This window comes from Epinephelus moara, chromosome 9 (assembly GCF_006386435.1).
Source record: "Epinephelus moara isolate mb chromosome 9, YSFRI_EMoa_1.0, whole genome shotgun sequence".
Taxonomy (NCBI): Eukaryota; Metazoa; Chordata; class Actinopteri; order Perciformes; family Serranidae; genus Epinephelus; species Epinephelus moara.
Window position 1 is genome coordinate 38,119,784 of NC_065514.1, and position 13,931 is coordinate 38,133,714.

The 13,931-nt window shown below is 41.3% G+C and overlaps 1 protein-coding gene across 1 annotated transcript in view; it reads right to left on the reverse strand.

Moving 5' to 3' along the window:
* slc12a2 (solute carrier family 12 member 2) overlaps nt 1-7,070 on the reverse strand; it is a 122,824-nt gene extending 115,754 nt beyond the window's left edge. Inside the window, exon 1 of the mRNA XM_050052657.1 lies at nt 6,048-7,070. Coding sequence (XP_049908614.1) covers nt 6,048-6,632 — 585 coding nt within the window. The 5' untranslated portion in view covers nt 6,633-7,070. The remainder of the gene's footprint in view (nt 1-6,047) is intronic.
* Nucleotides 7,071-13,931: the final 6,861 nt, after the last annotated feature.

Genomic DNA, 13,931 nt, shown 5'->3' on the forward strand with positions numbered 1-13,931 from the left:
TCCAGGAATCAGGCTCACTGAGTTATTTGGATAATCTAACTGAGAAAAACCCACAAAACATATTCAGTTCTTGATAACTGAATAAACCTTATAACTGGCCCAGGTCAGGTACAACTTACACACTAGTGCTGGCTGTGTTTTATGACTCTCAGTACAGGAACACCATGCATAATCTATTATGTGTTAAATTACATCCTGTGTGTATCGATAGACTAAGTGGTCATACCATTTCCAATGGTAACTGTATGGCCCAGGGCAATAAATGTCTTTCTAGATTTGTATGCAAGTGAGCATGTATGGCACCACATACACTAATGAGAGCCCAACCTTGGCTGAAAATCATTTAAATCATTTAAAACCTTCAAAAATCCAAATATTGGAAGGTTTTTGCTTTTTACGTACACATTTTTGACAAGGACCCATTAAATTTGGTTATTTCTGAGTTGTGACAAAGGCAGCATATTTTCCAGCTGAGCAATAAAATCTGTATCAATTGGGCAATATGGATAAACCTTCTACAACACAATATGCTTTTTTTAATCATAGCAACATATAAAATGTGAGCTGCTGCATCAGTTGGGCTCTAAATGTTAATAACTAAGTACATACCATCTGCACACTTTACCGTGCAGCAGTGACCTAGTCTCGCTCACCAGACCTTTCTCAAGAAAAGAAAGGTCTGGCTGCGTCGACTCTCACTTTAAGATTGGAGGAAAAAAACGCCCCGGCTTTTTTTTTATTTCTTTCAACCAATCACAATCGTTCTTGGCGGTGCCACAGCAACAGTGCGCTTGCAAAAATATTGCCGGGGGGAAACAGGTTTTGGTGTAACACGCCCACAAAAATATCGCCTACAGGACACGAACCATGGCAGAAAAATGGCTACATCCCCACAAGATCAAACAACGCAAAAGTTCATAAAGGACGTGTTGAAAACTGCAACCGGAGGTGGTAGGGCGGGACTTCAGCAGGTGGCTCATTCCGCCCAATGAGAGGCTGATCTATGCAGCGAACTTCCGCCCACTGGTGCTGGTATTTTAACACTGCAGGGACTTAAACCTGAGTTCTGAAGACAGTCTGGAAAGTCTTTTTGTCCTAACGTGGTACTGTTTATGGTTATGGTTATTTAATTGTAAGCCAGACCATTTTTTTTTAGTCATATCTCACTCTGGAATGTTAACATGGCATTCCACATGATGGCCTTCCCTTGAACAGCCTGATATTTTAGCTCACTAATTTGATAAACCTTTAAACAAGGTCAGTAGAATCACCACTACTTTTTTGACAACCATAATATTTACTAACATAAAACAGTTCTTACGGTGGCTCGAACCCTGGACAGTGGGCTAGTCATCGCTTTTGTATATCACTTCAACATCCTGACAGTGGTACATGGAAATGGACTTTATTTATTTAACTCTTATTTATCCTGGGAAACCCATTGAGACCGAGGTCTCATTTCCAATGGTGCTCTGGTTACATACAGTACAAACAATAAAGCAATAAAAATAATTTAAAGAAAAATTAAAAAAAATCAGCAAAAAGAAGACAGTAAAACATCAGTACTTAAAACATTCACATACCTCAACATCAAGCTCATGACACAGATTTTTGAGTATGCTCAAGGAGACAAGGGCATTTAGTTTAGCAGTCTCCTGGAACTTATTCCAGGTGCTAGGCACACAATAGCTAAAGGCAGTTTTTCCCAGTTCAGATTTGACTTGTGGCACCTCAAGGACTAACCAATCCTGAGATATTGTCTGATAGAGATTAGAGCGCCATTCAGTGAGTAATGTCAAGTAATTGGGCATCTTAATACGCTATACATTGACTTGCATTCATATAGTGCTTTTCCAGTCTCCTGATCACTCAAAGGGCATTAACACTACATGCCAAATCCACCCATTTACACAAATGTATGTATGAATGTCATACACATTCATACACTGGTGGCCAAGGCTACTGTACATGGTGTCACCTAGGGCTGCTCGATTAATCGAATTTTAATCTAGATTAGGATTTGGGCTTTCAACGATTCTGAAAACAAAATAATCGACATAAAAGGATTATGCGCTTCTTGTCAGTTTACTCTCGTTGTCTTGTGTTGCAAATCAAACTCACATGTGCAATCACTCCCCCTCCCCTCCTCTGCTATTTTCACTCCACGAGCCAGTCAAGTAGGTGAAATACGAGTAATGCGAGGGGCAGGTGATCGCGGAAGATTTCAAAAACAGTGTGAAAATGGCAGAGGGAGAGCAAGAGAGGTTGGTCTGTGTGTGTGTGTGTGTGTGTGTGTGTGTGTTTGCATGCGGAGAATTTTAAACGCGCTTGTAGAGACAGAAATTACATCCCGTCGTGTAAACAATATAAGTCATCACGTGCGCCACATAATCATTTGCATAATCGTGATTTCAGTTTTGATCATAATAATCGTGATTATTATTTTTTTCATAATCAAGCAGCCCTAGTGTCACCTTCTACTTAGTTAAACATTCACACACAATATGGGGTTCAGCATCTTGCCCAAGGATACTTGGATCAAATTGCCAATAGTCCAATTAGTGGATAACCTGCTCTACCTCCCAAGCCACAAAGTTCAACAAACGCTTACCTATGGACAGAAAACTGCACCAGTGACATGGTGAGAATAGAAAAACAACTGGCATACATTTCATTACTTCCTTTGATAAATAAAATTTAAAAAAAAAACAGATACACAACAGGGTCAAATACCAGTTAGGGGCATCTGTCACCCTTGGAAGAAGCAATTGGTATTTTGATATGCAACTTTTGAACAGACATCTGATACATCACCATTTCTATTTGTTTGACCACTTTGCCGTCTTCATATCAGTTATCTTATTCATGTCTTACAATCATCTCACTAGTGGTGACATGAAGATGTGCCAACAGGAAGTTAGTCAACACCAGCACTTGCACAGGACCTTTGCAATGTATGTCATTCTGCAACCACAAGGGATGTTTCTAATGATTGAGTTCCCTGATGTTTAAACGGAAGTTGAAACTTTGACTAGTCTAAAAGAGAGAAAAAAATCAGAAAACACACTGAGCTCAAATTTAATCTATAAGGTTAAACATTATCTGAAAAATGATTGTGAGTGTTATGAGAGCCATTCCAAATCATTGATCAGGTTTCAATTACAAAATCATATTATAAATGCATACACACTGCACATTATCCTACAAAACATAACGGCCTCGTGCCTACGACCGAATCACAGCCGTGACGATATACGAGTATAACATCACTCCTTCTCGTGTGATATTGCTTAAATGACCCATCTCTCCATACATTAAATACACACATACAATGAGGGCTGCAAATGGTTGAAAAACCAGAAAGAGATACCACTGGTGATATGACACTTGGGTTTCTGCACCAAAACAGCACTTTTGTATTGGAATCACAATAATATTGGCACGTCATCGGTTTCAGCCAATATCGCCTTCAAAATAAACTATCAAAATCGCCCAACATGCTTTTTTTTATTTTGCACAATGAAGGAATATTACATACATTTAAAAGTATTGTATGTCATGTCTCCATCTGCTGGTGGGCCATCATGATAACAGTATGTATGCATAATATAATATTAATTCTTCTAACGAAGAGACCTGATGATCAGTAAAATTAGGTGGGGAAAAGGTGGATATATTGATATTGGTATCGGTTATCAGCCAAATGATTTGTTATATATTGGCATATTGGATACTGTCAAAAATCTACCAGAAACATCAACAGATTATCATAGTTTTTTTTGGCTGGTGACTGAAGCAAATCTAGCAGTCAATTATATATTTTACCAGCATTTGGCTGATGGCTGGTACTAATATTCAACCCTGAGCTAGGCTAGTTGGATGGTGGTAAGCTAGGCCCAACAAGTCTCGAAGCTGCCTCTGTACTGAGCACACACATAAAAGTGAAATCCATCTCCTCACCACACCAAACAAATGTCTTTTCCAGTGTCTAGGAATTCTATTGAATACACTGTGAGGCAATCCTTCAGGTGGCAACGCTGTCTGCCGAGTCTCTTATACAAATCCATTTTCAATAACTATACAACAGACTACCTGACATACACTGATAGTGATATGTCTGTGTTTTATATCAGCTGATGACAAATGTCACAACAGAAATGCCAAAAACTTTACATGTTTTACTTGTAAACTGTCCCGTCCACTTCATGTCTTGGTTATAACTTTTTAACATCCAATATCAGTCAAGCTCAGTTAAAACTTCTGAAGCAAAGATTAATATTTTTTCATAGTAACTGACTTAAACACTAGACACTTAAAAGAATACAGTCAAGTAGCTCCCTCCACATTGCCCCCCTCTCATCTATGCTGCTATCCAGATTGTTTTTATCAGCTATAATCATCAGCTTGAGCTGCGTCAAAGAACCGTATTTCTAATTTAGATAAAGCACTTGGGGGTATTAAGTTAAAAAAGGGTTCCACAGCTTACGTGCTGCATTTGATGAATGTCTGCTATTCATAGCCTAGATGTTTACAGTACAGGCTTTGGAATTGTTCTCTATTCCACAGTGAGTAACCAGTGCAAATTCTGCAGGGCTATGATGTATTAGCCAAGCTACTGCTGCCAGCAGTCACTTTGAAGTTTATCAAAATATAACCTTGACAATTACAGGCAACTCAGGGCCAGATAAACACACTCCACTTCATTTCACTTACTCCAGTAGAAGTTAAATGATGGGACATTACTGAAGCTCAGTGATGCCAAAGTGTATAAAGTCATGCTTTTGTGATATAAGCATTCATTTCAAATTTGGTCACTTCATTTTGGGCAATTTCAAAATTATGAGTTTGTTTGTTTGAGGCTTTTTGATGGAAGAAGAGTCATAAGTAGCCACTTGTGCTAAATGGCCAAAAGTCTGTGGATGCCCAGGCCAATATACTGTACCATATACTATACTTTTGGTCTGAGGTTGTTGTGACTTAGCTGCCCTAGTTCCACTAAAGGGAAAACATAATGCTCCAGTATACAATGATATTTTAGACAGTGTTCTTCAAACTTTGTTACAACAGTTTAAAAATAACAATGCCCACATGAACAATGCCAGCTCCATAAAAAAATGCTTTGACCTGCACAGAGCCATGGCCCCAGAGCACCTTTGGGATAAGCCAGAATGCAGATTGTGAGCCTGCCTTATCAGAGATGTACCTCACTAATGCACTTGTGGCTAAATGAGAGCAGCAAGGTTCCTTTCTGGTGGAAAAACCTTTTGACAAGAGGGTAGGCTGTTATAGCAGCACATTAATCAGTGCCCATGCTGTTGAAATCACTTGTTCAACTATCACATATGCGAATATGTTCAGGCATCCATTTACTTCTGGACATATAATGTACCAACAAATGAAGGTGAGTGAATATATGCAGCATTTCAAGAGAGAAAAAATATCAACCACATCATGACGTCTTCACTCCACAGTGTGCCATTCGCTAGCGAATCAACAAGCTCCAGCGGCTATGTTCCTTTTATGAGGTTATTGTTCATAAAGTCAACAAAATGACAAAGCATCATAAAAGCACCAACTGTGCACCTGGAACCAACCACAAACCATTTTGATAAGACACTAACGTTACCTTCGACTCTGTCAGCCACAGCTTATGTCTTAAGAAGTAAATCTTGTGCTAGCTACAGTAAAAGCAGTCGTGCAGTCTTGCTGTGGCCTAAAAGATGCAGTGAAGGCAAAGCGCATGATTTTTCTGTCTGTGCATGTGCACAGGCTGCCAATAATTATGCACAACACATGACATGGAGTAAAATGATTGGATCTGTAGTATTTGAGGAGAAATTGAGGATGTGAGAACTTGATTTGAGCGTCTACTGACAGTCATGTCGCGCTGTCCTCGTTATTACCAGGACTTATTAACGTTATAAATCCGTATTAACCGTTTTAATGATTAAAACGGGATTATTTATCCCGTTTACCAAACAGTAAACCCACCACGGTGTCATGCCTGTCTCAGTCAGTGTGCTCACAACCATGTGTTGAGGGCTTACCTTGTCTAGCTCGTCGTGGAGCTCCGACAGGGTGGGTCTGATGAGTTTCTCCCCCAGCGGCGCTGCTGTCTGCCGATAAAAATCGATGTTGGGCACGGCATCGATGGTATTGTGGCCAAAAGTCCTCAAGTAATAGGTGTTGGTGTGTGTGTCATAGTGATAATGATGCTGACCGCCTGTGGATGAATGCAAGCTGGTCTCGCTCATCACCGTGTCCCCGTTCTGCAGTCCCTCGGCTGGCGCTGCCTCCGGAGAGGCCGCGCTCCCCGCTTCGCTCGGGTCCGCGAAGTTCACCACCCGAAACCGGCCTTTGGCTTCCTCTCCACCGACACCTAGATCAGCACCGTTACCCTCAAGAGGAGCGATGGGGCTGGCCTTGTAGCTGGATGGGACAGTGGTGGAGGCGTCGGAACTCGGGGACTTATCTTCGGTGGCGCCCGCTGCTTCAGCAACAAGGTCCACCTGGAACCGACTCTGGCTGGGCGTCGGACCGGGCGGCCTCAGCCCAGCATCCGGGGCTAGAAAATCATATTCCGTCGCGGCGCTCTCTGCCGGGGCAGAGGGTGTGGAGGATGGCGCTGACATGGCACAAAAACACCGATGAACGTAAAAAGAGTGTGGGGGGAAACACGTTGTAGCCCACAAACTGAGTGGAGGAAGTGTACAAGCCCGAGAGTCACCCCGTAATAAACACACAATTGTCTTCCTATATGTGGGGAAGAACACACTGGTCTGCCTGCTCAAAGAAGGCGCAGAGCAGACGCGCGGTGAGCGTTGGTGGTGACGGATAGCTCGTTAGCTGCCTCGGAACATTAGGCTACGGGCTGGAAACGTTCAGCCACTCTCGTCCTCCTTCTTCCGTGGCAGTAAATCCAAAATAGCCCCGGTTATTTTGATTCGCTTGGCCGCCGGACTAAATCCTGTCTACCTCTGTGTTCTCTGTTGTTCGGAGTAGGATGCCGTTGTCGACGTCGCCGCAGCTGCTCCTACACTCCCGGTGCAGCCCTCGCTACTATTATACATACTGCAGTCGGCATCATTGAAGGGTGGGCTCCCACTGGAAGAAACCACGCGAGATGTCATCGATTGAGTCTATTTTTTTCATGGTAACGAAAATGTCGCGAGAAGACATCACATTACCCAAACAGTAGGCGTGACGTTGTTGGGCTCCTGTGAAGGAGGGAAGAGATGGGGACAAGGAGGGGAGGGGGTGAAACTGCACTAACAGGCTTGCCGATACGTGGGTGTGTGTGTGTGTGTGTGTCTGTCTGTCTGTCTGTCTGTCTGTCTGTCTGTAAACTTCCTGTATGGCTTCACATGTGTTGGCTGTGACTAGTCTCAGGGAGTTAGCTATCACGCTGTGGGGTCTAACAGTGAGCAACATGGTGTTCTTTACTGTAAGAAATTACTTTTGGATGGGATGGATTAACACTTTGCTTGGGGTATCCCATTGTGGCCAGGTGGCCCAGGACGTTGGGGCCCAGCTGTGCCCCAGGCCCCAGCACATAAGTTCACCTCTACAATCGAGGTCACTTAAACATGTCTCAGAAAAGGTGTTGCAGATATGGTCAGATCAGCATTGTCAGTATCCTAACCTTGATAAAAAACTCTTTTTGAATTAGGGGTGGGTGATATGGCCCTATTTCCGGGTATTTTTGCAATGACAATATTCTTGACGATATGAAAAATTAGTAAAATAAATAAATGATTATTATTTTAAGAACATAGAATTGCAACAAAACAAGTGATACAGTTTTACATGTCAACCGAACAGTTTGCCTTCAAATATTCAGTAAAAACTAAGCAAGACAGAGAGAGAGGGGGAGATGCTATGCTGCTGCCAGAGGAGCTGCTTAATGAGTTCCCTCTTAATGGTAAGGCCTATCCCAGCTGACATTTGGTGAGAGGCGGGGTACACCCTGGACAGGTCGCGAGACTATCACAGGGCTGACACATAGAGACAGACAACCATTTACATTCACATTCACACCTACGGCCAATTTAGAGTCACCAATTATCCTGCATGTCTTTGGACTGTGGGAGGAAACTGGAGAACCTAAAACCCCAACCCATGTCTCCACACTGACATGAGGACAACATGAAAACTCCACACAGAAGGGCTTCCGCAGCCCAGGGTTCAAGGCAACAATGCTAACCACTACACACCATGCTGCTGGGTATTTTTCAGTTACTCTATACGTGCAAGATGTGTAAATAGGCTACTGTTTGCTAACATTTTCAACATATTAACTTAATATGTGATGATAAAGCAATGTTGCGTTTACAGCTGGTTTTAAGAAGGGTAACCACTTTAATGTTTTTCTCCAGTGGTGGAAGGATGACGCAAATTAACAAGTAATGCCACAATATAAAAACATTCTCTTACAAGTAAAAGTTTCAGATTTCAGATTTTATTCGCACACCACACAGAATCAACATGTGTCAACAGTTACACAAGTACAAGACAAAATTGTGCAGAGTGCCAGGTCTCCCATGAAGCTATTTAAAGCTTATGGCGGGAGCCTGATCAGGAAGATGACTCAAGATGTATAGCAGTGACATAGTACAAGACATGTTACAAACACAAACCATATTGCAGACACAAAACATAAAACACACAAGACAAATCAACATACATTCATTCCCAGATCAGTGAAGGATACTATACATATGAATTAAGTATTTTTTGTTTCAGTTTCTTCTTAAAAACAGAGATGGATTTAGATGTTTTCAGACTCTCATCGAGCCCATTCCAGATCTGCGGCCCCCTGGTTGTTATGCTTAGACTAGTGCATTTCAGTCGTCTTTTTTTACTGTGTATAAGATGTGTATTTCTGGTATTATAAATATGCGTGGGGCGGCTGACTGGGATGAGCTTGGAGAGTCTTGGATTCAAGTTATGGACAACTTGGTACATTGTAGAAGCATTTTGATGAACATTGAACTCAGCAAGCCTCAGGAGATTATAGTTGTGGAAGAGGGAACGTGTGGGAGTGTTATAACCAGACCAGGTTATGGCTCGTATAATTTTCTTTTGTAAACTTTCTAATTTCTTCAGGTGACTAGGGAAGTTCTGCATTCTAAGTTTTTTTGAATAATATTAGGAGTATTATCAGCTAAATACAAGTGAATTCACTCCAGGCAGTTTGTAAGACTTCACACAGCTCCTTCTGCAGCAACAAAGGCTTCGCACAACTTTTTTCCATGTGTGCGGCAGTGATCCCAACACCTGTGAACACACTTTGATGTGTGAAATTGTCGGAGTCTCTCCTTAACCCTGCCATGCCTGTTAGTTCAAAGGCAGGGAAATATCAATGCTCCACCATACAATGATACTCCTGACAATAGTGTTCTTCCAGCTCTGTGGCAACAGTTTGTGTATGTCCCTTTCTTGTTTAAATTCACTCTTCAAAACTGATTGTAAATGATATAAAATGTGAAAACTAGGCTGAGAGCTTTTCTGGGGGGCCAACATTAAAGCTGAACAAGTTTAAGAATTACAGGTTTATTCAAAACTCTGAAAGCTTACTTAAGGTTGATGAGGTGATGCCTTTGTAAAAAAAAAAAAAAACAATACTAGGAGAATAACTGTTAAAGACATATTTTGTCATCATGTGCTTTTAAATTAAAGACAGTGCCTGTTGCTCCTCAAACAATGTTGACTACAGTGTCACACAGCTGCTCATGCTAAGTGAATATTTATGTTAACATATTAGTTAAGATGTCATATGACAGAGGGAGTATGGGTTATCAATTATTTCCAAATCAGAATGACTGAAATGTGGCTATACACATAAACATCTGACAGGATGAGTAGTGCCACAGTAATTACAGCTTATAGAATACAGATTAAACTATTGCCTTTTTCTGAACAGGGAAAAGGCAACAGCATGGGAATGGAACAATGCCTTGTGGTATATCCTGGCTGCTTACATTTAATCACTTAACAATAAATGAAAAAGGATCCCAGCAGTGGCATTGTTAGACCTGGGCATCCGAGGCTTCAGCCCCAAGTGTTTAATGAATAGCTGCAGATCTAAACAGGCTGTAAATGTATATTTAAAAAATAAGAATAGGCCTAAATAATACAACAAGAACCCCAGATCTAATAATGTGTCACTTAGTTAATATATATTAAAGCCCTCAAAAAATAATATGATATCAAATGAAGTGAGTGCGTGCAAAGTGAGTGTAAGAAAAATGCATTAATGAACATTTAAACAGATTTAGAACAAAACTTAAAAGCAGTTTATTAGGACTATCATTAAATAAGAGGTCTACTCTTCCATTTATATGTATATGACTTTAAAGTAATGTTAATCATTAAATATTTGCTGTCATTATGTTTCCTGTAATCAAAGACACCAAAGAAAAAAATTAAACAATAACAGTTGTCAGTGAACCTGTTGTGCTGGGGTCTGGGCCACAGGGCAGTTGCTGACTTTGATGTTATCATTTGTGTTTATTTTTGTGCTGAAACTAGTGTTTCACCATTTCAATATGCTACTACAAATGTCCCATTCCACAGTTGTATTTAGTATGTAAATAATTCTTGACCAGGTGTGTTTGTATGCAGACAAGCATCTTTTCTCTGGCTAAGTAGCTATTGTGTCTATCTAAGGAAGGAGTGGGGGGCAGATCTGCTGCCAGCCAATCAGAGCAGGGACTTGTGAATAATGTTATTATTACATTAACAACCTACAAACAGTGTGGTCCATCAGAGGCGGGTGTAGACATGACACTCTGTTGGTGAAACTGAACAACCTTAGATTGTCACAGAGTAATTTTCAGTATATTTCATATACACACAAATATATTGTGTTACCCAGTATGCTTTTGTCACAGACATGTAGACATTGAAATGTTGGAGGCACTAATAAAAGTCAGCAGGTCACCACAAACAAGATTCATCACCTGGTGCGTGTAAGAAGTCAGAGGGTCCATGTCATCAGGATTATCATCTGGGTACCATGGATGTCATTACAAAAATTCATCCTAATGCCTGTGGATGCTTAGGATGAGATTTTTACATACATATGTATATACATATATATATATATATATATATATATATATATATATATATGTGTGTGTGTGTGTGTGTGTGTGTGTGTGTGTGTGTGTGTGTGTGTGTGTGATAATCATACTGTGACAGGCTATATCATTTTACAGCAGCGTAGAAGGTCAGACCCCCCAGATTGCAGGGCTCATTAGCCCAGATGACTGCTAATCTAGTTAATGCTGCTCTCTACAGCAGGTGATCATTACTGTGACACACACTCACTCAGTCCTCTCTTGCCCTCACTGCCTCCACACATAACAGCCACACAGCCACTCTCAAATCTTACTGTAGATGTTAAAGACAGTGTAGCACCTCTCAAGTTTAGAAAGCTCGATCAAGTCTGGATTGTAAAAAGTCTGCCGGTGACTAAATGACTAAATTAAGCCTTATTCTTGAAAAACGACTGCAGTACGGCATACATTTTAGGACATCCTCAGGTGTCAGGCTTCAGCGTCAGACCTTAGATGAAAAGGCATAAGGTCTCAGGAAAATCTCTGTCAGACGTCACACTAAACGGCCTCAGAAAAAAAGTCATCGGACCAAAAGGTGTCAGAAAAAAAGACGTCAGACCAAAAGGCATCAGAAAAAAAGTTGTCAGACTAAACGGCCTCAGAAAAAAAGTCATCGGACCAAAAGGCATCAGAAAAAAAACGTCAGACCAAAAGGCATCAGAAAAAAAAGTCGTCAGACCAAAAGGCATCACAAAAAAAGTCGTCAGACTAAACGGCCTCAGAAAAAAAGTCATCGGACCAAAAGGCATCAGAAAAAAAAACGTCAGACCAAAAGGCATCAGAAAAAAAGTCGTCAGACTAAACGGCCTCAGAAAAAAAGTCGTCAGACCAAAAGGCCTCAGAAAAAAAGTCGTCAGACTAAATGGCCTCAGAAAAAAAGTCATTGGACCAAAAGGCATCAGAAAAAAAGTCGTCAGACTAAACGGCCTCAGAAAAATCATTCTCATATAAAAACGGATTATTTTTATTTCTTCAAACTTTGATTTAACAGTCTGCAGACTATGGGTGCAGACTAGTAATTTATTATCTATCACGGTAATAAATGACGTCATCAAAACACGTTATTCTGGGTCCTTTTGGCTCAACAGTGTGAATTTCATACATGTGGTAGTCTTCTCGGCTGAAAAAACTGGGGATGCAAATCTCGGCAGGTAATAAATACACCTCTGCCGAATAATGCATCCAGGCTGTAATTATATTGGGGCGGCAGTAGCTCAGTCCATAGGGACTTGGGTTAGGAACCGGAGGGTCGCCGGCTCAAGTCCCCGTCTGGACCAAAATATGGAGCGTGGACTGGTGGCTGGAGAGGTGCCAGTTCACCTCCTGGGCACTGCCGAGGTGCCCTTGAGCAAGGCACCGAACCCCCCAACCGCTCGGGGCGCCTCACCAAGGGCAGCCCCCTCACTCTGTCTGGAATTTCTCAATTATGGGATCAATAAAGGTGTATCTTATCTTATTTCAGGAGGTCTGTGAATCAAAGGTCCTTTTGGCTCAACAGTGTGAATTTCATTCATTTAATAATGACCTAGGCATTAATAACAGGGGATGCATTATTCGGCAGCAGCAATCAGTTCTGTCGAAAAATGCATGCACCCCTTAACACCCTCATGAAACTTTAAATCAGTACCATCATGGCTTTACCAGCACGTAGCGTACTTTATTTGATGGGCCTTGACAGTGCGAATGACTCCCTACATTAATTTTCCGCATTTAAAAACCTTGTTTTCATAGAGCTATCTGAAATCCCATGCTTAAAAACGCAGCCACACACAAAATAGTGAAGAGTTGGCATTAAGAAATAATGACAGATTAATCAAGCAGACTATTCAGACCAATCGAGGAAACGCTACTTTACCGATTCTAATAAAACATTGATGACGCTAAACGTTAAAAAAGTAGACTTCAGATCAGTGATCATCACTGATGAACCTGACAAAGAAGATTATTTTGTTTTTAAACAGTACGTTTCCTTAAAAATCAAGACGGTAGCTTTCCTTTCAGCTGTGCGCGCTCCCGTGAGGTGCATGCAGTTCTCGGCAGGCATGCAGATCTCGGCATAACACCGGCCATGCTCCTAGCATAAGAAATACGGAGTTTTCACCAATACTGGCATCGGTTTAAAAGGAAATATCAGCAAATTTATGGATAAACTGTTCGGAGATCACAAAGATCATTCATAGTTTTCAGTGACGTGACCCGCGCAGCTGGAGGGCAAAACAACGGTTCAACGACACGACCGGACACTGTGCAGAGCAGCAATAAGGACTGTTAATTTCCTCATCTATCAACCCACGAATACTTAGGTCATCTCACTGATCATTAACATAAGAGACGTTGTCAAACTACAAGTTTTGGGTGATTATGATCAGTATCCAGCTCTCGCCGCTGTTTTTTTTTTTTTTTTTTTCTCACTGCTGTATTTCAGTCACTGAAAACAGTCCCCGTCTGGAGGATCCCTCGCCTTAAAGCCCAGATCAAAGCTTTAAAACTACAGCTGTCATTTGGGAGGTGAAGGCAGGGTTTCCCCCATCATTATACCACTTGCTCAAGTCGAATGAACGGGGAATATGAAAAAAAACTCTGTGTATCCTCTGAATAACATCTCTAGCTATATCGCCACCACCACAACAACAACAACAACAACAACAACAACCTCCCTCTACAAACAAATGTTTCTCGTTGTTCTCTCAGCATGTGTCAGTTAGTTCACAAAAGCAAACGTAATGACTCACTGTTAACTGGTAAGTTAGTTAGTTGGCTCCTCTGACCTGCTGCTGTTGCTGCTCATAAAACGTACAGTTCGTAGTGAAT